This window comes from Xenopus tropicalis, chromosome 4, assembly GCF_000004195.4.
Source record: "Xenopus tropicalis strain Nigerian chromosome 4, UCB_Xtro_10.0, whole genome shotgun sequence".
Lineage (NCBI taxonomy): Eukaryota > Metazoa > Chordata > Amphibia > Anura > Pipidae > Xenopus > Xenopus tropicalis.
In genome coordinates, this window is record NC_030680.2 from 16,173,339 (window position 1) to 16,200,722 (window position 27,384).

Consider the following 27,384-nt stretch of genomic DNA (forward strand, 5'->3'; position numbering starts at 1 on the left):
ATACAGGTATATGAGCTCTCCTAGAATTAGTCAGAACTAAATAAACTGGCTGAGGATGCTGGGTGATACCATCTGTAAGAGCTGGATTGGTGCCCAACTCCCTTACTACCAACAGTCTTTATGGTAACACCATGAATGGCTCTTCCAGCATCTGACTGACAGCCAAAGGGTGCCAAGATATAAAGAAGCTCCATGGTCCTAGATCTATCTAGCCAGTTCTTAAAGAACAAGCTTTTACTTGACCTCCATATTTCCTTTCTGCATAGAAAATACTTAGCAGGGGAGTTGACACTTGAATTCATTTGGGTTTTCAAATTCCATTCAAAATGTATTTTGGTGCTAAAAAACCAAAAAGTTCTCCCATGTAAGAGCCACATTTCCACGTTCAGTAGGTGCTTAGTCTGTTCAGCTGTCTCCATGTTGGGTGCTGAGCCTGCATCCTTCTCCCTCTATTGGGTTCCTCCTTGCATGGTGATTCCAGTCTCTTTTAATTTATGTTTTGTGAGTGTTGTCCCTTCCAGAACCTCAGAGTTGTGTGTGTGACATTATGTTGTCTCATTTCAAGACACTGAGGGCCATCAAGTCACCCCCCTTGGGCCTTCAGTGTCCGCATGTCTGTTCTAAACTGGGCCTTGCGCCCGGCATTGTCTCTCTCTGTGATTTGATGTATTGCGTTGTGTAACTCAGTGCTTTTCCTGGTTCTCTGGTTTGTTTTTGTTTTCTAGATCCCTTCCTGCCATTTGTCCATCATTGTGCCTCTAAAGCATGTCGGTGTGGCGTTCAAGTACATCGTCCAAATCCTTGTTTCTTCAGCTTCTCTGATGCTTGAACTTTCACCTCTGAATTTTGTGCTGACCTTTTGATGCTAATATGTATTTTTTTTTTTGTTTTTTTAATGATGTGTATTTTTTTTTTTTTTTCTTTCTTTATGTTCCTTATGTGTGTGTTGCCAAATTGGTTTTGCTACAAAGACTACGAAGAGGGACGCAATATTTAAACCTGCATTTGATTATTAAAAGGAAAACAAAAAAAAAAAAGATATAAATCTATTTTTCTAGAAATTCATAGTAAACCACTTAATTTTGGGACGCTACTTTGTACCTATCTTTTGAGCAGGCCTAGATGGCACACCATGTTTAATATCTGTGTCTGTGTCACTATCTACGAAATGAAGTCTGTCTCCTTCTCCTTCTGCTGCGGTCGGGGGGGAACTTTGTTTTTATTAAGCTGTGTAATATTTATCTCTTTATAAAAGAGAGTCACATTTTGCTGCCCCGATTTCAAGAAGAAACATGGAGATGCTCCCCCCCACCCCCGTACCCCAAAATTGGCCTCATGTCTGGATTCTTGTGTTAACGCTCGGGGTAAAGTCAAACTTTGCCAGAGCGCTGCCTATATACAGTTCATCTCCCCAGCAAAATGTGACGCGTCTGTCCTCTCATTTACGACTTAATATTGTGCCAAACGAAAGAAAAGTGATCTCTGCCTGGTCCTGTGCATGTCTTTGTTTGTTCATCATAACGTCTGCCCCTCTCAGGTAGTTGCTGAGAGCATCGATTTACATGTTTTAGAGGTAAATGTGCAAAGCAAGGGGGTGTCAACATCATTATTTTTTTTTTTTTAAAGCTTTGTTTAGCTGTGTCCTTTTTTAATTTGTAACGTTTTTTTTTTGTGAATTGATATGCTGTATAAGGCATTCAGGCTGTGTGTTTGGACTGTGCTTTGCAATTCAAGTCCTCCGCCAAGTTCTTTCCATTCTATTAAGCTGAGCCCAATCAGTAAGGCGTTTAAACTGTTAATTGATTAGATCGTTTTGTTGTGCAGAACAGTGCAATTGAAAGCTGGTTTATTCTGGCCTCCTTAATGAACAAGTATGGGGAGGAATCGGTCATTTAATCTATTATCCCTCTTACCTAGTAACCAGGAGACGGGGGAGATAGGAACATATTATCATTATATAAGGGCAATGTCACATGGCAACTTTTTTTGTTTCCCTACTCTAGAAAATATGGAGAGGTTTGTTGATTGCTTCCACAATAATCAGTGGGACTAACTTGCATTGATGTCCAACTTGCAGAGATGTCCTATTACAGCTGGCATAAACCAAGCTCTTCGTATTTTGGGGTGGGGGGTAAAAATGAAACCATAATGCACTTGTTGTTCTTCACTTGAAATGAGAACATTTTTTAATACAAGCCACTGGCTAATGTGATATTGCCCTTTAACACAGCAGCATCTCCTGTTTGTCACCACGGCCACCAAGGTAATGGTGGACAGTCTGCTAGACTTCTTGGCTGGGCTCTTGGGCTTATGGGACATTCAGCATAAGAAGCAGAGAAGGGACTTTTCAAGAGCACATCAGTTTCCAAGGTCATGGCAAGAATATCTGAAACGGAGGGTCTATAAATTGGTGGCTAATGAGAAATCTGTAGATAGAATAGAAATCCCGCTGGGCACGTACATTTCTAAGAACCACTAAAACCTTTCATGTAACTTGAACAAACTGAGCCGTCAAATTCATTTCATTTTCATTACTCTTCCCAAGGCAATCGGGGAGGCGTAAGGCATAAACCATTTGGCCACCAGAGGGTGGGCTTGCATAAAATGGTGGTTGTCTCTGAGTAAATCTAGTATACAGTTGGTTAGGGCATGGTCACCAATAAGTGATAGATGATACAAGGATGAACTCCAGGCCTTATGAGCTAACAGGGTACCACACCACGTGTGGCTATAATTTTTGTACTGACGGTCTGAATGCCAGAGCACAGTCTTAACACAGCGCCACCTGTGGCTGACAGCAATATATGAGCCTTCACAGGGGGACGATTCCCTTCTCTTCCTCACAAACCCACATCTCACTAGAGAAGCTTGTGCAGAAACCTCTCTGGATATAAACACAAAAAAAATCAAACAAAAATGCCAAATGGCTTTCTTCTGACTACTTTTTAAACAACAAAAAAAAGAGACCTTTTTGTTTTTGTGGTGATTTTAATGCATTGCCATGTTGTTACCTCCGCCTTCCTGTTCTCTGCCTGCTTTTTGTGAATAATTCTATAAAAGAAAAAAAGAAAAAAAACTTTTGAAGACAAACCTGTGGGCTTTTATATTGGTACAAACTGATTGTAGTTAACACTAGGGTTTTGTACAGTTTTTTGCCTTTTTCTACTAGAAAACATGTAAAGTGATTTATTTCACAATGTGAAGTTAAAAAAACAAAAAAAAAAAAGATTTAAAAAATGCCACTATATGACCAAGTCGTCCTTCTGTGCTGCCGTAACAGGACTTCTAACATCCCCCTCCCCTCCCCCACGCTTTCCCTTCCCCCATCATGGATTTTTTTCCTCATTTTCCCCCCCTCTTTGTTTGTTACAATTTGCAAGGCAAAATTAAGTTGTTTTTTTCCCCCCTGTGTGATATTGTGTTGTAATTTGTAGAAAATTTGAATTTTCTTTAATGGTTTATGAGGAGAAAAAAAAAAGGTAACCACTACGGCATAGCTTATTGCTGAGTTTGTGGATTAAAAAAAGAATTCTGTTTAAGTTTGAAACCAGCGTGTCTGTGTTAAATGATTAACTTTTTTGTAACCTTTTTCTTTCCTCTGTCCCTCCGGTACTTACCGATGTTTTAATTGTGCGCACACACATACACACGTACATACACACACACACACGTACATACACACGTACTGACTAGAAGTCATTTTGTAAACAGTGTGGTACCTTCCTTTGTTTGTTTGCTATTAAACTGTTTGAGAAGAGCTGACTTGTGTTCTTTCGCCTTCACATATTGCCTTTTATTTGCAGCATGCCAGAAAGCAGTATGCAGCCAGCTTTTTTTTTTTCTCCTATAGCAGAGTTGACCTCAGGAGCAGATTTTTTCTCTTGTATTGAAATCTAGTGCCACAAAAGTTTCACAGTATAGCCACGAAAAAAAAAACCACGTCGCCCACCTGGGCGGGCGAAAAAGAGGAGGTACCATCAGGAGAAAGGGAATGTCGCAAACATGAAAGCAGCTAGAGATATAAGATGCTGAAATCGCTGGCAAATCCTGTGTTCCTCCCCCTCGTTTACTTTTGGTCACACCCATTATGTGAAGGACAGCTTCACTGACAAATAGGGAGGCTTGGCAGTCAAGGGGGCAGAGCCAAGTCAGTAACTTTTAAAAGATTGGTGACGGGGTATTTAAGCTTTCTTGATTGTGCGCGAGTGGAAATGCGCTAGAAAATTGAGATTTGCACGTCTTTAATTGGCAAGAATTCTAAAGTAGATTGCGGTGAGGAAGAGGTTGGCTGATTCTTTGAACAGGTCTCATCCGTTGGCCGAGAAACTGCAAGCAGTAAGGCTAAAAAATATTAATAAAGTCAAGTTGAATGAGAATAGCAATTACCCCCAAAATTGATGTTGAATTACGAACCCCTTATCTCATTAGTTTCTGATCGAGCACTGAAGGGGGCCATAAGGGATCGGATTCTGACTGATTGGATGATAAGGCACCGTTCAAGTGGCTCAACTCAGTAGGGTCCTTGTTATTGTTCAGTTAGTTTTGGGCCACAGCCTGAACAATTGGAACAGCAGGAAGTTATGGCTCCTTTTCACTTTAAATACTGATGCACCATGCACAGGCCTGCTTCATCTAACAATGCACCAACCTATATGCACAGTTCTTAGATATTTGAGCAGAAAGTTAAGTAACAATTAAATTAAAGCCTGAAAGCTATTTATTTATTTTTTTTGCTGCCTGGGTCCGGGATGCTTGTTGGAAAGCGGCAGAAGAAGAAATACAAAATGAAGACCAGTTAAAATGTTGCCAAGAACAGGACATTCTATGTACATCACTTGGTTCTACGATAACGGGGCAAATGGGCTGTAGATTAGTGATGCGATTAGTGAAAACAGCGGGACCCGACTGTTTACGCCAACATCCGCACATCAGAAGCGCACAGATGGGTTTGGGCTGAGCAGTTCTCCCAAAGGCGACCTAACTGAGCCCTGCTTCTGGCTCTTGCAGCGTCTATTTACAGAGTCCGCCACCTCCGTGACATCAAAGATGGGGCGGGCAAGGGTGACTTTTTTTTTTTTTGACCATCCCCAACCTAGATATACCACAGATTGATGCTGATGAACCCCATTCACCCCTATAATACCTTCTGTAATTGGCAGTAACTATATTCTTATACTGTATGATACACCAACACAACTGCATTCCATGGGCTTTAAATTGGACAATCTGCTTTAAATGTGAGACCAGCCCTGGTATGTTCCTACATACATTTTGGACCTGCCCACTGGGTAAAAATGGTAAACTTGTTAGTAGAGACCCTTAACGTGCCACACTTATAAACCCCAGGGGCATGTCTCTTAATCTGGTTGTACATTGTAAGATTTCCTTGTTTGCCGAAGGCACCAAACCAGAGAATTTCCCCCCGATATACCCACCTTTGGTCGAATTACAATGATGGGCATAGGAGCCGCCAGACCAAGGACCGCATAAGTGAGCCAATGCAGTCCCTGATCTGTCGGGAATGTCAAACCTGCACAATCAACAACAACTTTTTTTTTTAACTGAACGAGGTTCGTCCTCTCTCTATGAATTGACCTATCTGAGCTGAGGGTGCACAGACAAATTTGAGAAAATCTGTGACCCATGGACAGATGAATTTGCCACATCTCCATCCCAGGACAATGTCTAACACAATATAACATGCCAGTGATCTGTTATGTAACAATATTTACCCCACAGCCAGCCCTCTTCCTCCTGTACTTAACTATAGCTTCATCTGCTGGTTGCTCCCAGTAACCCTGTGACCACGAAACAGTGCTTGGACATGGCCAACTAATGTATATCTCTTTGTTGGAACAAATAAATAAAATATATATATTTATTTTTTTTTAAAAAGGACATTCTGTAACATACTAAAGGTAGATGAACTATCCCGTACATGTTGGAATTGACCCAGGATTCACTTTAGAATGGAGGTTATAGATCTACTGTAAACAGCATAGGGTCCAAGGGCCACTTCTATGTATAAAACCCCTGAACCCATGGTAGGATTAATACAGTGTCAATTCATTATATAATTCCCCCAGAATACATGGCAGGATAAATACAGTGCCAATTCCATGTATCGTACAACAGAACACATGGCAGGATAAATACAGTGCTAATTCCATGTATAATACCCCAGAACACATAGAAGGATAAATACAGTGCCAATTCCATGTATAATACCCCCAGAAAACACGGCAGGATAAATACAGTGCCAATTCCATGTATAATACCCCAGAACACACGGCAGGATAAATACAGTTCCAATTCCATGTATAATACCCCAGAACACATGGCAGGATAAATACAGTGCCAATTCCATGTATCATACAACAGAACACATGGCAGGATAAATACGGTGCCAATTCCATGTATAATACCCCAGAACACATAGAAGGATAAATACAGTGCCAATTCCATGTATAATACCCCATAACACATAGAAGGATAAATACAGTGCCAATTCCATGTATAATACCCCAGAACACACGGCAGGATAAATACAGTGCCAATTCCATGTATAATACCCCAGAACACACGGCAGGATAAATACAGTGCCAATTCCATGTATAATACCCCAGAACTCATAGAAGGATAAATACAGTGCCAATTCCATGTATAATACCCCAGAACACACGGCAGGATAAATACAGAGCCAATTCCATGTATAAAACCCCAGAACACATAGAAGGATAAATACAGTGCCAATTCCATGTATAATACCCCAGAACACATAGAAGGATAAATACAGTGCCAATTCCATATATAATACCCCAGAACTCATATAAGGATAAATACAGTGCCAATTCCATGTATAATACCCCAGAACACATAGAAGGATAAATACAGTGCCAATTCCATGTATAAAACCCCAGAACACATAGAAGGATAAATACAGTGCCAATTCCATGTATAAAACCCCAGAACACATAGAAGGATAAATACAGTGCCAATTCCATGTATAATACCCCAGAACACACGGCAGGATAAATACAGTGCCAATTCCATGTATAATACCCCAGAACACACGGCAGGATAAATACAGTGCCAATTCCATGTATAATACCCCAGAACTCATAGAAGGATAAATACAGTGCCAATTCCATGTATAATACCCCAGAACACACGGCAGGATAAATACAGAGCCAATTCCATGTATAAAACCCCAGAACACATAGAAGGATAAATACAGTGCCAATTCCATGTATAATACCCCAGAACACATAGAAGGATAAATACAGTGCCAATTCCATATATAATACCCCAGAACTCATATAAGGATAAATACAGTGCCAATTCCATATATATTCCCCCCGTAATGTGTGAGCATTGGGAAGCATCCCAAAACCTTTGTGATGATCTGCCTATTCCTGATTCATTATGGGGGTGAGATGTTTGGCAGGAGCTGCACAGGGGCCCACACTTCACCTAGTGATCCAGGCTATTTGGCCGTCCAGATGATCTAATTGTTATTTCAAAATATGGATATGGTGTGCCGGAGTAACCCAAACATTGAAACAGATGAAGACGAGGCTGTAAATCATTTTGTAGATGGGGAATATGGAATAATATTTTTGCTCCACAAGAGATAATGCAGACTATTGTGGCTACAACAGACCTACAGACTGCTAAAGGGCAATTAAAGGTTAAAGGTCAGCTGTGCAGTTGAATTATAGCTCCATTTACTCTTTGATACCAGTGCAGATGGGCCAGTCACACCCACTCCCACCAGGTAAGTATAAGGGGCAGAATGGGGAGTGAGGCTTTGTTGCTGCAATGCCCCTTAACTCCCAACAATTGGGCTTTAGTTACCCCTTTATGATTTTGATGGAACAGCTTTGCTTCTAGTCAAGAGACGGACATCTGGAGAAGGTCCAAGGATACAACGGAGCCCAAGCACCAAGAGGTCTAGTCTTGCCATTCATGGTGATGAACCATAAAGTAACTGCCTATGGATGCAGCCAAGGCCATACCGTCCTGTGCTTTTTGTGCCGTGGGTAAAGCCGCCAAGTTTGTTTATTGCAGGTTGTGCCAACCTAGAACTACAGACGTTTGGATCACTATATCCTTGGGGATGTGCTACACAACATTCTAGCCGTAAAGGAATCTTGTCCTTTCTTTTATATTCAAAGGACAGCTAAAGCCCAACAAAGGAGTCAGACCCGACAGATAAAAATAGAATTATTGAAGGTAGATGTGCAATAGACAATTATATCCCAGAGTCTGAGTCTGAGTTGAAGGACAAGGAAAGGGTAGGTATGAAATGTAGGTATTTTAACGGGCAATTCTAGACCAATCCATATGTACAGACGTACATACAGTATATATACACAAAGCATCTGTCTGACTCAGCCTAAAGGTGCTTGTACATTGATAACAGCTACTGAGTTGGCCTGAGTATTGGGACCTTGGGAGGTCCTAGCAGAAAATGGTCCTTATGATCCAATTGTTAGCCCAACAGGCAAATGATTGGATCCTTCCTAGCACACCTCATTACTGGCTAAAGCAGGTAAATACACACTGGTTAGGTGACTTAGGGGACTTTCAGCTAAAACACCAATGTATGATATTTAGGGCCGCAGTTCAGCCTTTATCATGGCACTGTGGCAGTTTTTACTCTCTAGGGCGGTACGGGGCAGTGGCTGGGAGCCCTCCTAAAGGCCAGGGATAAACTGAAGAAACCTGAAAACCACTGGACTAAAGTAATGGCATTGGCAAATAAACATTAGGAGAGCCCCTACTATGTGTGTGAGTGGTAGTTATGCCATGGCCATGCCCTGCTGTAGAAAGGTTACCCATGGGGACATAATACTAAGCTGTATGTATGGAGTGTATCAAACAAAAAAATCACATAATCACTCACCTTAGGCAATCTTCTGTGGTGCAAAGTCTCAGACGGATGGCAGCACCCCAACAATGTATAGAACAAAGCAGAAATAGAGACTGCACTCAAGCAAAATTTCAACTGGGGAGCTTACCCCATGTATTATGCCAATATACCACAAAAACAATTAACGTTCGGTGGGGTGGCACTCCCTTTCTTCATCAGGATAACCACTCCGTGAAAAAACAAAGCTTAAAACAGTAATGAAACCCCACCCCTAATCAGTAGGTGAGTGATTGACAGGATAATTAAGCACCGCCAATCCTATTCAGGAGCACATTGTGAAAAAGTCCAGCACAAAAACATTTTTTTTTAAAAAGTCATACAAAAAAGACCAATATAAACAGTGTTTCAAGTTTCCAAATCCAATAGGCTTCTGAGCAGAGCAGGTTTTAGTTTGCAGACGACCCCACTGAGCAGCAAATCGTTTCTTGTACCTGCCCCCTGATTTGTGTTACCGAATGTCTTTGCTCAAAAAAATGTTTTGCTAGGAGTGGGCTTTTTAGTAGGTAAACTGTTTTGACAGTAGGGGGCAGTATGTAGGGGGAGTGTATGCCATCAAGGACTCCACCTTTCTTCAGCCTGGTTACCAGCAACTTCCTAACCACCCTGTCAAATCGCAAACAACAAACCGGCAGCTTTAATGCCTTACTGCCTGTGGCCCAACTGAGCATGTGCAGTGCCACTGACACACAAAAAGAGCCTAACAAGATCCAAGGTGGGATGCTGCTTTGGCCAACCTTGAAGGTAGATATCATTATTGTTATAGGGCTGCTGAACTTATGAATCAGTACAGTAAGTTCAGTCTATAAAATAGAGCATTTCTAGCTATTATAATATTTAGGCATGTTTACTTTCCTTTTAAAGGGCAACTATACTTTTGTTTTTATTATTAAATCTCTTTGTATTTGAAAAGCGAACGCACATGTATTCATTCCCCTCTTGGTTTCTTTACATCTGATGCTGGTTTGAGCAAACTTGCCCCCCACCTCAAAAATAAATTCCAGTCGTGATCATTAGGTCCTTGATATTCCGTACAGAAGGAAGGCAGTTGGCACAGCTAGCCGGGATATCTAAGTCCCGGAGATTCTTCCATCCTTTCCAGCTGATGGTTTGTCTGCCTTGGGTATTTTTACGCCTCTCCTCTTTCCTTGGGGGGGCTCCGTGTGTGTCTCTTGAGAGGGGACGAAATTACGTGCGGGATGTGGGGATTTTTAAATTTGGCTCTTGCGGCATGTTTCTGTTAATGGGGAGAGGGGTGGGCTCTCTCTGACCTTGAGTCACTAGGACTGGCATTCCTTTGAAGAGATGAGCTGGAGATTGGCAGGGGCAGCTGTGGCCCATGGGTGGGGGGCAGGGCCCGTAGCTGGACACCTCTCCCAAACCACTAGTCTGCATTTCTCACTTACAAGCTGGCTTTCCCAATGTTTTCTCTTCACTGTTCAATTACTGCCCTGGCTCCCGAGCTGCCCATCTCCCCAACAGTAGCACCTGTCGTTCTGCCTCTCACGCCAACCCTTCAGTGAAACCCTCCATTCTTTGGACGCTGAGCTTCCTGATGTTTTGTAAGCCAGGCGGGCTCTCCGGTGGCTCTGCATACCCAGGATTATATGAGACTTTCTGGTGCAGGGATGGGTCAGGACCAAACCAAGCAGCAGATCCAAAAGGGCCTTCGGATGTATCAGTCGAACCAGACAGAGAAGGCTTTGGAGATCTGGGCTAAAGTGTTGGAGAAGACCACAGATTCGGCTGGGCGGTTCCGGGTTCTTGGCTGCCTGATAACGGCCCACTCTGAGATGGGAAGGTACAAGGATATGTTAAAGGTAAATAAGTTGTTTTCCTATGCATATTTTTTTAGCTTTGGAGCAAATACATTGTTGTGTTTCCTGCTCTGCAGAACAGGAAGTGGAAGGTGCAAAGCAAATACTTTCATTCAATTTATAGGATCAACAACTGCATTCAAAGCAGGGAGAATCCGGGTTGATTGGACCTCCCTTCCCCTCCGACAGCTTGGGAATGTGGAAGTCCGCTTTGTCATTCAGTACTCACCTACTAGCACATAAGCAACACATAGCCGGTCAGATACATAGCAAGTGGGGGTTTTCAGAGAGGGGCTTCCTTTTCAGTCTGAGGTTTATTGCTGTTAATGGGGGGTAGGTAGTACATTGCCATGCTGTGAGTGGGGAAGGCAAGGGACTTCATAGCAACGGACCATGACCATAAAGCAAACGAGGGTCACGCAATGCCAATGGACCCAATGAGCTGATTAGTGCTTTAGTTATGGCAGTAGCTGGGGAGAAACTGCCTGTGGCCATAATAAACTGAACCAGTTGCAGGGTGTACAAATGATTGCCCAGATCACCACAGAATTGTGCCTCAAGGTTCAGCATGGGCCGATGATAGACACTCACCCCCTACAGTTTGCCTTACGCTAGATCTGAGCTGGTCACACATAGGCCAAGGAGCAGGATATCGGAGGGGAAAAGTGCAATTTGGGGGCAATATGGTGGATGGCTGAATTCTCAGACAGGCCCAACTGTCCAGCATACCTTGCCACACTTAACTGACCACCATGAGTCCACCCGTGACCCAATACATACACGGACAGGATGATTGGTTGCCTGCACTTCCACCTGCTGATCCAGTTATACAACATAACAGCGCCATCAAGTAGCATTTTTGCTGTCCTGCCCAGTAAAATATCCTTTAGGGGCAACCCTAGATCCTACTCTAGAGCCTGAGGGTCAGTCCATAAGACCAATGCATTTTGGCCACGAGTGTGAGGTAAGGCTAAATTGTGTAAATATCCAGTGGATATTTTTTATTTTTTTTTATTTTTATAAAATATTTAATATTTTTTTTTAATATTTATTTTTTATGGTCCAGTCTCCACATGTACCTTATAGCAAGACATTATACTGGGCAGTTACCTTGTGTGCCTAAGGGGCAATAGGCTGACCAATCTCCATGTGAGCAATCATCCTGAAGGGTAATTATATTGCCCCATCTCTATGTGTGCCATAGGCCTAAATAGAAATTCTGCTGACATCTCTATGTGTGCCATAGGCCTAAATAGAAATTCTGCTGACATCTCTATGTGTGCCATAGGCCTAAATAGACATTCTACTGACATCTCTATGTGTGCCATAGGCCTTATGGACATTATACTGACTAATACCAACATTATACCAACTTCATATGTGCCATAGGCCCTAATGGGCGTTATATTGTCCCATATCTAAGTGTGCCATCGGCCTAAAGGGGCATTATAGTGTCCCATTGCAATGTGTGGCTTTGCCCTAAAGGGGCATTAAACGCACCCATCTTCCATCTTTGTATTCCAAGATAATGTTGCCTTTTGGGGAGCAATCAGTATGGGAGCTCCATCTCAGCTCCAAGTTGCAATACTCACAAATCTTTTCGGCCTACAGAAAGTTGTAGTCCTTTTTGGGGGATCCTCATAAAGGACACCCTCTTCTTTGCTTTAAAGTAAGGCAGGGGTAAGTATGTGGCATTTTGGGGACCTAGTGTCTCTGCAGCCATGACACCCCACTGGCTGTAAGGGATAGTGAGCTGCTTCTTGAGAGCACATCATCCCTTTAATAAACCCCCTACTGACAGGCTCCAATTGCAGGGCTGGCGTTTGTGCCAGGCCGGGGAGGCCCAGGCGTCTGCCAGATGGACTGTGGGAAAGGAAGCCATTTTGGCACTGAACCACTCCTAGTAGCCGACAGCTGTAGTCGTGCTGGCACCATATGCCTAATGCCATCCCTGGGCTTTGTCAGCCCTTCCACTCCATCACTGATCTGCTTCCGGCTGCCACATAAGATCACCAAGAGGGCCCAAGACCATAGCAACCAATAAGATATTTGCTTTCAATCAGGTGAGCAGTAAAACCTACCTGCTGATTGGTTTCTATAGGTTAGTGCTCCTGGGCAGAATTAGTGCCCTTTATTAAATAACCCCCATTAATGTTTCCTCAATAAAAAGTGAGAGTTTTTGTGGTCAAAATGCGGCCACAATATTACGTAGACGCCTGTGTCTCCAGTGACAGTTGCTTGGAGGCAATGATGTAAAAGTTATTGGGTCCAACAGCAAAATCTTTCTAACTGCAGATTGGGAAGCGGAACAAGTAATAATAATAAATGATTTATATAACACTAGCAAGTTACGCATGGCAAGCAGTAAGATTAGTCCCAAGAGCTTACAATCTAAAGTGTGCCGCACACCAGCCGGAGGCACAAGGCTCTGACGCAGACCATAGAAAATCATTTCCCCTGCGGCTCACAATGAGGAGGGCACCGTTAAATCATTTCCCCCCACTCCCGAATAGCAATGCCCGTCATTCCAAGTATCCGAGAAATCTGTTGTGGTATGGAAATGCGATCTGTCTGCGGATGTCGCAATACGCTTTCATATAGGAGCTTATATGCTATGGCTTCCTCTGTTAAAGGGAAACTATACCCAGGGTACACGCTGCTCCTGTGTCCTGTACGAGTGGGGGTCATTTAACTAACATCCCTAGAACGCATTTTCATTGGGGCACACTTGGCCACTCTAGAACAATACAATCTAGACAATCTAGATACAATGAGACCCTCAGGTTGGTACTTTGGCCAACACTGTGATAAAACAGTAGGTTACTGCTTCTTATCCTAGGGTCGGAGCTCAGAAAAGAATTGAAATAACAGCTGGCATTTAGTATATTGTGGGCATTTGGCTTAAAGGCATTGCCAGGTATGTAATGGGGCTATAGAGCATGTACGGTACTGGAATATTTACAGGTCCGCATCAGTATGTTCCGGCCTAAAGTTAGACATGGTGACAGTTACAGGAGGACCCCGATACCCCTCGGAGACAGGATAAAATCTGGGTACAGTGCCATTCTCAAATCAGAATCAGATACCTGGCATTTTAGGGTTTAGCCTAGCCACTCCTCCCGGGCCTCAGTATGTTTATTGCATCTTTGGTGAGAAAGGTTGCAGAAAGTAGGGTGAATCCAGAAAAGACTTTGTCCAGCCAACATCATAGTCCATCATGTCGGTGCAGGTCTGTTAGATGATTTCAAGCAGGTGTTTGCCTGTGTTTTATTCACTGCATGGTTTTCCCGCTTTTCACATCACATACGATAGGAACATAAGGTAAAGTGAATTCTTTGTCACTACAACAGACTGGTCCTCTGGCAGCCTGAATACCTTAAAATTTGTAGTAACTTGTCCTCTGACCCCTGCAGCCTCCCTTTCTAACCCAACTTGCTTCCTATTTCCCCTTGAATGCGGCCCACTGACATCATGCCCTGCCCCCAGTTACATCACAACCCTGCCCCGACATCATGCCCTGCCCCCAGTTACATCACAACCCTGCCCCGACATCATGCCCTGCCCCCAGTTATATCACAACCCTGCCCTGACATCATGCCCTGCCCCCAGTTACATCACAACCCTGCCCTGACATCATGCCCTGCCCCCAGTTACATCACAACCCTGCCCTGACATCATGCCCTGCCCCCAGTTACATCACAACCCTGCCCCGACATGCCCTGCCCCCAGTTACATCACAACCCTGCCCCGACATCATGCCCTGCCCCCAGTTACATCTCAACCCTGCCCTGACATCAAGGACCTGCTCCCCCACCCTGACTGCCAAAGGGCAGGGCCAATGGGAAATGCTTTCCACCCAAAGGGCAAAGGTTACTGAAAGGAGATATCCTGAGCAGTAAGGGGAAGTTAAGCCTGTGGGTCATCATTCTACATGTGATTTATCTGGATACTTGGGCCTATTACCAAAGCTGCCCCTCCATGGACTGAGACCATCAGCTGACCTGGTTGCTCCAGACTGAGCCTGCAGCTTATATGTCTGTAAACTTTGCTAAAATGATTGTTTTGCCAATTGACTTTAGGACCTAGGAAGCTTAGAAATCTTGCCTGCTGAGGGCCACATCAAGCCGTGGATCGTGCGTGCTTCTAACAGGTCTGCACAGGGGCCCCCATGATATCCAATCAGCTTAAAGCTTCAGTAACACATAGCAACCAATTAGCAATTAGCTTTGATCCTTCGACTACAAAAATCACAACATAAGGGAGTCTCTGATTGGCGCACTGGGGCAAAGTTTGTTCTACACATATCCCCCATAGTATTATAGAGTATGCCCGACATGTATAGGGTGCATGTTTATACACATGTCTGTGTTCTAAGTTTGCAGTGATCCAGATCGACACGGCTCGGGAGCTGGAGGACCCCGACTTTCTGACAGAGAGCTACCTGAACCTCGCCCGTAGCAACGAGAAGCTCTGCGAGTTCCAGAAGACCATTTCCTACTGCAAGACCTGCCTCAATATGCAGGGCACCTCAGTCAGCCTCCAGCTCAACGGGCAGGTGTGTCTGAGCCTGGGCAATGCCTACCTGGGCCTCAGCGTCTTCCAGAAAGCCCTGGAATGCTTCGAGAAGGCCTTGCGCTATGCCCACAACAACGACGACAAGATGCTGGAGTGCAGGGTGTGCTGCAGCTTGGGGGGTCTCTACACACAGCTTAAGGTCAGTGAGGGGGGCTGGGAAAGGGGAGCACTAGGCAGCTGCCTGCCCTGGGGCAGATTGATTTCTGGGGCAAAGTTACTATGTGCCCTTCTGGGAAAGGAATGCCATTATGGAAAAATTGCATGGGGGTGGTGGGGAGAGGGAGGGGTTAAGACAAAAAAATAAACCCTTTGTTATCTACTGTTTAAAATGGGAATACAATCAATGCTTCTCAAACACACTTTAACACCACTGCGGCTGAGTACAACTCCCAGCATGCTTTTACCTATTTTCAGGAGTTAAAGCATGCTGGGAGTTTTTGTCTAGCAACATTGAAGCTGGATATCAGGGCCAGCAGTCCAGGCCATTCCGTGGGAATCCTACCTGCTCTTTGTTTGGGGGCGGGGCTTGCCCGAAAACATTTGGGAAAAGTGTTATCAGGCAGTGTTGCTTTAAGACCCCCCTCCATGGAGTTGCTTGACTGCAGTTTCACTTAAAGGAGACATATCCTATAAAAATTAAGAATGTACCAGAGAATTATACTCCTCTAGATATAGAAGGAATGTGCTTAAAAAAGTTGTATTTCAGACTGATTTATTGAGAAATTCCACAAAAACCCTACTAGCCCCGCCCATCAGTTCCTCAACCCCCAGCATGCACCTTGTTTGCGACCGTCAAACGGGGCAACCGTAGTCCAGTGACGCAGGCTCAGTATTACAAATAGAACATTAATGAGTTTTAATCCATTTTTAGATATAGCCAACTTTTTCCCATCATCCCATCTCTTGCTGCTGATTACTATGGGGACCAAGTCCACGCCTGGTCTACACTAGTGCAAATCATGGATCTCTCTGAAGGGGCCAATCACATTACCCAATTACCCAAAAGCTAAGGGGTGGAAGAGTGCCCCTTAGCAAATAAATGGGCTAATTGCCACTTTTGCCACACTGCATCCTTTGCTTAGAAAATGACCCCTTTCTCTCAATGGTGGGTGGGCTAGAGTTATAGGGTCAGGGCTGTCACAGTAGAAAGTGTTACTTGTGCAAAGTATCTAAAAATATTGTGTGATATTGTGTAATTTGGGGGGAAAAACAACAAACAAACAAGTCCAACAAACTTCTGTGCTTCTCAATGGGAGTGTATTTCCTGTTACACATGTGACTACTTCCTTTCTGGCTAAAACTTCTGCTTCCAGACAGGAAGTCTCTATATTCTCTCAGGATCAGAGCACTTGTCTCACACAGAGCAGGATTAATTACCATTTATTGATTACTCATTTACCCTAAAGTCAGTGGTGGGAAGACTTCTTCAGTTCAGGACCTTTGGGCAGGGGCCCCCGAGCACACAAAAAGGTTACAGATATAGTAAAGAATCCAAGAATGTCTAAGCAAAAATAGGTATCACCCTAATTAGACCTCAAGTTGTATTTTTAATAGAAAAGTAAACCCCTGAATTATTGTAACATTTCTCAGACTGCTCTTCTGAGCACTTTTGCAATTTACATTATCTTTTCTTCAACTTTTTGGGATATTAGCAGTTTTTACTCTGCTAACACAATGGATTTGAAATAACAGTGCCACCTGCTGTTCATTATGGCCGACTGCAGACAGACAGTAGAACAGGGATCCGTTTAGACCCCTGAGCCACATTCAAATTTAAAAAGTTTTGGGGAGCAACACAAGCATAATATTATTCCCGGGGGTGCCAATAAGAGCTATAATTGGCTATTTGGTAGCCCCTATGGGGACTGGCAGACTAGAGAAAGCTCTGTTTGGCAATTACACCGGGTTTTATGCAATCAAAGCTTGCCTCCTATCCAGAAATTGAAATATAAGCAGTTACTTTGAGGCCACTGGGAGCAACACCCAAGGGGTTGGCGAGCGACATGTTGCCCCCGAGCCACTGGTTGGGGATCACTGCAGTAGAAAATTAAGTTAAAAAAAAGTGAAAATCTGGGGAAGTTGCTCTGTTTAGACTGTGTCTATGTAGTTGGCCAAAATGAACAGCAGATGGCGCTGTTGTGTCAAAGACTATTACAAAAAAGAATGAAGTAATGTCCATATCCCTTTAGCCAGGAGGATTGTGAGCAATAAGTCCCACGTTGCCATTGTCTGTGCAGGATTTGGAGAAAGCGCTGTTTTTCCCCTGCAAGGCGGCAGAGCTGGTGAATGATTACGGGAAGGGCTGGAGCCTGAAGTACAGAGCGATGAGTCAGTACCACATGGCGGTGGCATACCGCAAGCTGGGCCGCTTGGCCGACGCAATGGAGTGTTGTGAGGTGAGGAGCAGACCGTGGGGGACTAAAGCCGGGGGGAATGGGCTTCTCAAACTGATACTGAAACGTGATCAGATTCATGAAGAGCAGGGATTTACCCCCAAGGCAATGGGATCCAATCCTGCCCCAGTACTTACCAAGGCACCATGTGACTCTTTGGATTTCTTTATACTGGGCTGCTCTCATTCCAGTGGCCATACAGGTCTGTCCCAGTCAGGTGATCCCCATCTCCATTCATGCCCACGTATGCCCTCCCATGCCCAGCAGATCAGGGTGCCACACCTGAAGAAGTTACTTTTGCCTAAACAGATTCTATGGATTTATATCAATTTTATGCATTAATAGAAATTGCTAGTTTTATAGAATATTGTTCCATTCTGAATTTTTCCACATTCAGGAGTCAATGAAGATCGCCCTTCAACATGGAGACCGCCCGCTTCAAGCCCTCTGTCTGCTAAACTTTGCTGATATCCACAGAAGTCACGGTGATGTTGAGGTGAGGGCTCCTCATATGTGAATCTGTAGATGGCTCCAGGCATGGGGGGGGGGGGTGGTTAAGTGATTGGCCACTGATGATGGATCTCATGTTGGGCATCTGGATTGTAGTTCTATGGCCTTCTCACAAATCAAGGCCTGCTTGTCATCATTTAAAGAAGAATGGAACCCATGGAGTGGCCATACCAGCCCCACTGAGGCCCCAAAAGACCCTGCTGTAGGGCCCAGCAACCTATAACATATACGGGGGAGAGTGGGAGGAGCTTGGAATTCACTGTGACTTTTCTTTGCAGAAAGCGTTTCCTCGTTACGACTCCTCGATGAGTATAATGACTGAGATTGGTAACCGCCTGGGTCAGACCCATGTGCTGATGGGAGTGTCGAAATGTTGGCTCCATCAGAAGGAAATGGACAAGGTAAGCGGTCATGTGTAGGCACAGGGAGGAAATTCCAACATGGCTGCCTTCATCCTGGAATTAGTGTAATCGGCCATGGAGATATTTCAGGCCTGATTAATAACAGGGAGGATCGAGTGGCAGCTCCAGGGCTCCAGAACTAGATTATCACCCGAGAGTCCCATAGTTGGTCATCTGAGGTGGAGCATCATCTTTATAAAATCCAAGCCCATCTGTTTATGCTTATGGCACAGCCCCCCCCAATTCATGTCTGTAATCAGAGCTGCCTATAATGCACGGGACCCCCCCCCCCATACTGTCAACATCCATAGCTACCTGTATGGAGAATAGGCTATGGGGGGTATAGTAGGACAGAAAAGGGGCAAGATGTCATCACCCACTGGCAGCCAAAGGGGCTGAGAATTCAGCAACTGCTGAAGGGCCCCCACATTTAAGATCAGCCCTGATTGTAGCCCCAATCCCCATAGTATGCATAGTCTTGAAATAAATACAGCCCCCCCCCCCCCTTCCTGTCACCAAATGACTTCCCTGCCAAGAGGGCTGTGCACTTATCTCCTCCCATGGGACAGCCTGTGTACCTACCTCCTGCTATTACACTGCGTACCTACCTCCTCCCATGGGACAGTCTATAATGACACTGAGTACCTACCCCCTCCCATGGGACAGTCTATAATGACACTGAGCACCTACCCCCTCCCATGGGACAGTCTATAATGACACTGTGTACCTACCCCCTCCCATGGGACAGTCTATAATGACACTGAGTACCTACCCCCTCCCATGGGACAGTCTATAATGACACTGAGCACCTACCCCCTCCCATGGGACAGTCTATAATGACACTGTGTACCTACCTCCTCCCATGGGACAGTCTATAATGACACTGTGTACCTACCCCCTCCCATGGGACAGTCTATAATGACACTGTGTACCTACCCCCTCCCATGGGACAGTCTATAATGACACTGTGTACCTACCCCCTCCCATGGGACAGTCTATAATGACACTGTGTACCTACCCCCTCCCATGGGACAGTCTATAATGACACTGTGTACCTACCCCCTCCCATGGGACAGTCTATAATGACACTGTGTACCTACCCCCTCCCATGGGACAGTCTATAATGACACTGTGTACCTACCTCCTCCCATGGGACAGTCTATAATGACACTGTGTACCTACCCCCTCCCTTAGGACAGTCTATAATGACACTGTGTACCTACCCCCTCCCATGGGACAGTCTATAATGACACTGTGTACCTACCTCCTCCCATGGGACAGTCTATAATGACACTGTGTACCTACCCCCTCCCATGGGACAGTCTATAATGACACTGTGTACCTACCCCCTCCCATGGGACTGTCTATAATGACACTGTGTACCTACCCCCTCCCATGGGACAGTCTATAATGACACTGTGTACCTACCCCCTCCCATGGGACAGTCTATAATGACACTGTGTACCTACCCCCTCCCTTAGGACAGTCTATAATGACACTGTGTACCTACCCCCTCCCATGGGACACTCTAAAATGACGCTGTGTACCTACCTCCTCCCATGGGACAGTCTATAATGACACTGTGTACCTACCCCCTCCCATGGGACAGTCTATAATGACACTGTGTACCTACCCCCTCCCATGGGACAGTCTATAATGACACTGTGTACCTACCCCCTCCCATGGGACAGTCTATAATGACACTGTGTACCTACCCCCTCCCATGGGACAGTTTATATTGACACTGTGTACCTACCCCCTCCCATGGGACAGTCTATAATGACAGTGTGTACCTACCCCCTCCCATGGGACAGTCTATAATGACACTGTGTACCTACCCCCTCCCATGGGACAGTCTATAATGACACTATGTACCTACCTCCTCCCATGGGACAGTCTATAATGACACTGTGTACCTACCCCCTCCCATGGGACAGTCTATAATGACACTGTGTACCTACCCCCTCCCATGGGACAGTCTATAATGACACTGTGTACCTACCCCCTCCCATGGGACAGTCTATAATGACACTGTGTACCTACCCCCTCCCATGGGACAGTCTATAATGACACTGTGTACCTACCCCCTCCCATGGGACAGTCTATAATGACACTGTGTACCTACCCCCTCCCATGGGACAGTCTATAATGACACTGTGTACCTACCCCCTCCCTTAGGACAGTCTATAATGACACTGTGTACCTACCCCCTCCCATGGGACAGTCTATAATGACACTGTGTACCTACCTCCTCCCATGGGACAGTCTATAATGACACTGTGTACCTACCCCCTCCCATGGGACAGTCTATAATGACACTGTGTACCTACCCCCTCCCATGGGACAGTCTATAATGACACTGTGTACCTACCCCCTCCCATGGGACAGTCTATAATGACACTGTGTACCTACCCCCTCCCTTAGGACAGTCTATAATGACACTGTGTACCTACCCCCTCCCATGGGACAGTCTATAATGACACTGTGTACCTACCTCCTCCCATGGGACAGTCTATAATGACACTGTGTACCTACCCCCTCCCATGGGACAGTCTATAATGACACTGTGTACCTACCCCCTCCCATGGGACAGTCTATAATGACACTGTGTACCTACCCCCTCCCATGGGACAGTCTATAATGACACTGTGTACCTACCCCCTCCCTTAGGACAGTCTATAATGACACTGTGTACCTACCCCCTCCCATGGGACAGTCTATAATGACACTGTGTACCTACCTCCTCCCATGGGACAGTCTATAATGACACTGTGTACCTACCCCCTCCCATGGGACAGTCTATAATGACACTGTGTACCTACCCCCTCACTGGTGTTGCAGAATTGCTATACACATTGCTGCCCATGGTTGTCAGACACAATCAGACCCCTTATAATTTTAATGTGGGTATCCATGTAAGCTGGTGTGTAAGCAACTTGTTCATGGAAACAGAAGGGGATTGTGTTGCTCCTCAGAGGCGGAGCTTGTAGCACTGAGCCTTGCTGTACTGTCTGTGCTCTCGATCATTAGGGAGTACTGTAACCTTATGCCAGTGGATGGGTGCAAGTTGGGTGCAAGTGTCCTGTTTAAATAATCATTTGGGTAAGTGACACAGTCACATGACCACGCTGTTGGTTCTTTGCCTCACACTGTGTTATGTTTCCAGGCTCTGGATTCTCTCCAAAAAGCCCAAGAGATGGCGGAAGATATTGGAAATAAGGTAAAGCTCATACAGAGCAAGGGGCCCCATGACTGGTCAACCGGTACCGAAAAAATCACGTAAACTCATTGCATCCTGGGATTGTGGGTGGGGACCTTCCTCCTGGTCTATATAAGTGATGGCCAACGTCTGAAGTCAATATTCCGGCTTTAGAACCTCTTGTTTGGTCAAAGAAGATACAAATTGACATGGTCCTTATCACTGAATGGGATGGACTTATAGTCGTTCTTCATACTCTGGGCCCCTCTTCATTACTAACTCCACATCACTCTCTGAGGATTCTTACTGCTTTGGTGGTACCTGAGTATGACTGCCGCCATTTATATTGCCCCAGCAGGATCAGGGAACTTAGTATCGCTTATGTAGGGATAATGTACCCCCTACTGTAAATGATAAGGATATTAGCAGTCACTGAGGGGTTCTGTGCCCATATAAAGGCACAAGGCTGCAGGCTGAGTTATACAGGGAACTCTGAGTATCACTCATGTATTATAAGGGATAATGTACCCCCTACTGTAAATGATAAGGATATTAGCAGTCACTGAGGGGTTCTGTGCCCATATAAAGGCACAAGGCTGCAGGCTGAGTTATACAGGGAACTCTGAGTATCACTCATGTATTATAAGGGATAATGTACCCCCTACTGTAAATGATAAGGATATTAGCAGTCACTGAGGGGTTCTGTGCCCATATAAAGGCACAGGGCTGCAGGCTGAGTTATACAGGGAACTCTGAGTATCACTCATGTATTATAAGGGATAATGTACCCCCTACTGTAAATGATAAGGATATTAGAAGTCACTGAGGTGTTCCATACTGTACAGAACTTTCTCATTCCATACTCTATATCTGCTTCCCTTCACCCAATTGCGGTGCGTTTCCCCGCAGCTCTGCCTGCTGAAGGTTCACTGCCTGAGTGAGATTATATTCCGATCGAAGCAGCAGCAGCGGGAGCTCCGTGCCCACGTGGTGCGATTCCATGAATGTGTGGAGGAGATGGAGTTGTACTGTGGGATGTGTGGGGAGTCCATTGGGGAGAAGAACTGCCAACTGCAAGCGCTTCCATGCTCCCATGTCTTCCATCTGCGGTGAGTATTCTGGCGCCATACTAACTGTACCAACACTCGGGTCATTAGATGTGTGACCTTGCTCACGTGAGCATTCTGCTTGGCCAATTACATTTATTTATTAGCTGGTATTTATATAGCGCTAACACATTTCCACAGCGCTTTACAGGGATTATACATCATTTACATCCCTCCCTGCCCCAGTGGAACTTACAGGCTAAGGTTACAGTCTAAGATCACAATCACACACACTATGGGCAATTAAGTCAGAAGCCAATTAACCTGCCACTATATATATATATTGAGTGTGGGAGGAAACTGGAGAAAACCCACTGACTGGGATTGAACTCAGGAGCCCAGAGCTGCAAGGCAGAGGTGCTGCCAATACTGGGGTCTTAGGTTCCATCCCAGCAAGACTCTATGTACAAGCACATTGTATATTGTAACATTCTCGCCAGACATTTCTCTGCTTTTCAGCCACACTCCAACACATACAGTATTCCCGACCATAAGTGGGGTGGTCAGTGGTGGAAAAGGTAGTAGGGGTAGTACCAGCGCAAAAGGGTGGTCTGCGGCTGAAGGGCCCCGGAGGTCAGGAGAATTTTAACATGAATTATCCCTGATCCAACCAATAGAAGTGGACAATAATCTTATGCCACTCAGCCCTATGGTGTTTCTGGTTTTACTTAGGTGTCCTCCATCATCCTCATCATCTTTAGTTACTTAGGCATTCTCCATCATCATCATCTTTAGTTACTTAGGTGTCCTCCTCCATCCTCATCATCTTTAGTTACTTAGGTGTCCTCCTCCATCCTCATCATCTTTAGTTACTTAGGTGTCCTCCTCCATCCTCATCATCTTTAATTACTTAGGCATTCTCCATCATCATTATCTTTAGTTCCTTAGGTGTCCTCCATCAATCTCATCATCTTTAGTTCCTTAGGTGTCCTCCATCAATCTCATCATCTTTAGTTCCTTAGGTGTCCTCCATCATCCTCATCATCTTTAGTTACTTAGGCATTCTCCATCCTCATCATCTTTAATTACTTAGGTGTCCTCCATCATCCTCATCTTTAGTTACTTAGGTGTCCTCCTCCATCCTCATCATCTTTAGTTACTTAGGTGTCCTCCTCCATCCTCATCATCTTTAGTTACTTAGGTGTCCTCCTCCATCCTCATCATCTTTAGTTACTTAGGTGTCCTCCATCATCCTCATCATCTTTAGTTCCTTAGGTGTCCTCCATCATCCTCATCATCTTTAGTTCCTTAGGTGTCCTTCATCATCCTCATCATCTTTAGTTCCTTAGGTGTCCTTCATCATCCTCATCATCTTTAGTTCCTTAGGTGTCCTCCATCATCCTCATCATCTTTAGTTCCTTAGGTGTCCTCCATCATCCTCATCATCTTTAGTTCCTTATGTGTCCTCCATCATCCTCATCATCTTTAGTTACTTAGGCATTCTCCATCATCATCATCATCTTTAGTTCCTTAGGTGTCCTCCATCATCCTCATCATCTTTAGTTCCTTAGGTGTCCTCCATCATCCTCATCATCTTTAGTTCCTTATGTGTCCTCCATCATCCTCATCATCTTTAGTTCCTTAGGTGTCCTCCATCATCCTCATCATCTTTAGTTCCTTAGGTGTCCTCCATCATCCTGATCATCTTTAGTTCCTTAGGTGTCCTCCATCATCCTCATCATCTTTAGTTCCTTAGGTGTCCTCCATCATCCTCATCATCTTTAGTTCCTTAGGTGTCCTCCATCATCCTCATCATCTTAAGTTACTTAGGCATTCTCCATCATCATCATCATCTTTAGTTCCTTAGGTGTCCTCCATCATCCTCATCATCTTTAGTTCCTTAGGTGTCCTCCATCATCCTCATCATCTTTAGTTACTTAGGCATTCTCCATCATCATCATCTTTAGTTCCTTAGGTGTCCTCCATCATCCTCATCATCTTTAGTTACTTAGGTGTCCTCCTCCATCCTCATCATCTTTAGTTACTTAGGTGTCCTCCTCCATCCTCATCATCTTTAGTAACTTAGGCATTCTCCATCCTCATCATCTTTAGTTACTTAGGTGTCCTCCTCCATCCTCATCATCTTTAGTTACTTAGGTGTCCTCCTCCATCCTCATCATCTTTAGTTACTTAGGTGTCCTCCTCCATCCTCATCATCTTTAGTTACTTAGGTGTCCTCCTCCATCCTCATCATCTTTAGTTACTTAGGTGTCCTCCTCCATCCTCATCATTTTTAGTTGCTTAGGCATCCTCTATCATCTTTGCAGGTGTCTTCAGACCAACGGAACTCGAGGCTGCCCAAATTGCCGCCGTTCCTCTGTGAAACCGGGCTTTGTGTGAGGCCAATGGATGCTGGAGATATTTTTATATTGAAGCAAATTCCAGGACCAGTTGATGACCTGCGTATCTGGCTAGTGATTCCAGAGCCAGCTTCATTCTAGAGGCATCAGATTGGTCCAATGACTCTTGGTGGGACAGTCAGCAGCTCTACTCGTGGCCATACCCACGCTTGGGATAACCACACCAAGAGCCCAGAATGCTCAGCAAGCTCGTGTTGACAGGACTGGGGTTCCATAAGTTATTTTTCTAATTATATTTTATATCATGGTGCAGGCCAACGATAAAGGCAATCGGCGAGGAGGAGGACTATTTCTCGTACAGAACCTTGCTGTCGTAGCTCATATATAGAGTAGATATCATTTACCTGTTTAGTGTTTCATTATTCCATATATCCATCATTCGGAGAGTCAACCCGGCTGAGAACCTTCTCCGTGCTTGGACTTTACCATGAACCTACCTCCCTCCTGGACCTTATTTATAATCCCCATTTATCGGAGTGTCTGTGTGTTCTAACCCTTAATATTCTTCATTTTTTTGTGTCTGTTGAGTTAAAGGAACCTAACTCTTTTCCAAAATGTTACATTTACTGTATGTGTAGCGCTTTCTGGTGGTCTCTGCATGGGGGAGGGGTGCATTGGGTATTGTTGGCACCAGGAAGAGGTCTTACGGTGAATTTCACCAACCTGTCACTACAAAGGTCAGTGTATTACTTTCCTTTTTTTCTCCCGAGCTTGTTGGCTCAGCTTTCAGTTTCTGAACCTTGCCTAAGCAGCCATTGTCTCTCAGATTCCTTATCACTGCCTATGGACCTTCTGTTGTGTTAGAAGAAGATCAGACTTTATTACTGGGTGGTGGGCACATGCCCTAGCATGCTTGGCCACACCCCTAAACTGCAATGGCACTCCCCCAATCATGCCAAACCCCCCACATAATCCTACCAAGCCCTGCCTACTCACTGCACGCCCCACCCTATTCATGACGCACAAAGAAGGCTTTTTAATATTGTGGCGCCCCACTGCCATTGGGCCCCTGGCTACAGTACTCCCTGTACCTCCCTTTAGGGCTAATTGCTAGGTTATTACATACCTGTATATTATTCATTGATGGTGATTAGTTGCTCATGATTCATTTACAATCAGCCTATCAGGGTAAGCTTGCTGGCATGTCTTGTACTGCTCTCAGCAGCGCCCCCTGGTGAAACTACCACAGTGCCGCAGTGAGTGCTGAATCCAAAGACTTAGGTTCCAAGTTACTGGCAGCCCGTAAGGACCACCGAAGGCTATGTACAAACACAACCCACCTCATTTTCTGCTTTATAATAAGGTGTCTCTGTCTGTTTACCCTATGCAGCATTTTCTTTCTTTTGCTGGTTGCTCGGAGTATCATTTTTTTTTTAAAAATGGCATTTTAGTACTCATGTCTGAATCCTTCTAAATAAACTAAAATTAAACACACGTGTCTTCTTGTCGTGCCTTGTTGCTTTCTGAGAATTGGGCTGTGGGATATCCCTCCAAAGCCCGAGATAGCCTTACTAAGTGGCAAATCATTTCCTAGTGGCTCAGCTTCACCGTGGTTGGTTGGTTGGTCTTTTAAGTGGCTCATTTGACCCTATTGGTTAGAACTCAATAATCTGTTTGTGCAGATTCTTAAACCATGATGGCGTCACTCCCCCTTGTCTTGCTCCCCCCTTCACCTTTGACATGAAGCTCTTTGCCAGAGGTTGCCATAGATGCATGGTTAGCACAACTTCCCTCTTAGTGATGATACGGGCAGGCCCGGACTGGGAGTCAAAATAGCCCCTGGCATTCCAAGTACACAGAGGCCCAAACAGCCCCCCAGCAGCACAATAAATAGTGACTGTCTATGGCATCTTACAGCAGCCCCTCTGGCATTTGCCAGAACCCACAGATTGCCAGTCCGGGCCTGCATGTGGGTCAAATGGGAGGCCGGCAGGTCATAGTTGATCCAGGAAACCAAAGACCACCAAAGATGGCTACCACGATGCTCAAAACTGGGGGGGAAGAATAGAGGCACCATAGAGTAAAATCAGGTAGTGATGAGATTTTTTACAAGCTCTTGGGCTCTGACTGCCCAATGCCAATGACTGATTC

General features: G+C 44.9%; 2 protein-coding genes across 9 annotated transcripts in view; both read left to right on the forward strand.

The window, feature by feature from the left end:
• The window catches only part of celf1 (CUGBP Elav-like family member 1), a 31,844-nt gene extending 28,087 nt beyond the window's left edge, over positions 1–3,757 (forward strand). For 7 of the 8 annotated variants that reach the window (XM_012961175.3, XM_012961177.3, XM_012961179.3 and 4 more), the window contains one exon: positions 726–3,757. The gene's annotated coding sequence lies outside the window, so the exon portion shown is untranslated. 8 annotated transcript variants of the gene reach the window in all.
• Positions 3,758–10,360: 6,603 nt separating this feature from the next.
• On the forward strand, positions 10,361–26,727 carry rapsn (receptor associated protein of the synapse). Its single transcript, NM_001005667.1, has 8 exons — positions 10,361–10,752; positions 15,125–15,463; positions 17,562–17,720; positions 18,115–18,213; positions 18,506–18,628; positions 21,795–21,848; positions 22,737–22,936; positions 25,201–26,727. The coding sequence occupies exons 1-8, from the start codon at positions 10,561–10,563 to the stop codon at positions 25,271–25,273; spliced, it is 1,239 nt and encodes a 412-aa protein (NP_001005667.1). The 5' UTR covers positions 10,361–10,560; the 3' UTR covers positions 25,274–26,727.
• The last annotated feature ends 657 nt before the right edge of the window (positions 26,728–27,384 follow it).

Excerpts from the sequence above, each read along its gene's own strand:
- rapsn (NM_001005667.1), top strand. The coding sequence starts at position 10,561 with ATGGGTCAGGACCAAACCAAGCAGCAGATCCAAAAGGGCCTTCGGATG. Across the intron at positions 17,721-18,114 it reads ACGCAATGGAGTGTTGTGAG|GAGTCAATGAAGATCGCCCT; the intron begins GTGAGGAGCAGA and ends TTCCACATTCAG. Across the intron at positions 22,937-25,200 it reads TCCCATGTCTTCCATCTGCG|GTGTCTTCAGACCAACGGAA; the intron begins GTGAGTATTCTG and ends TCATCTTTGCAG.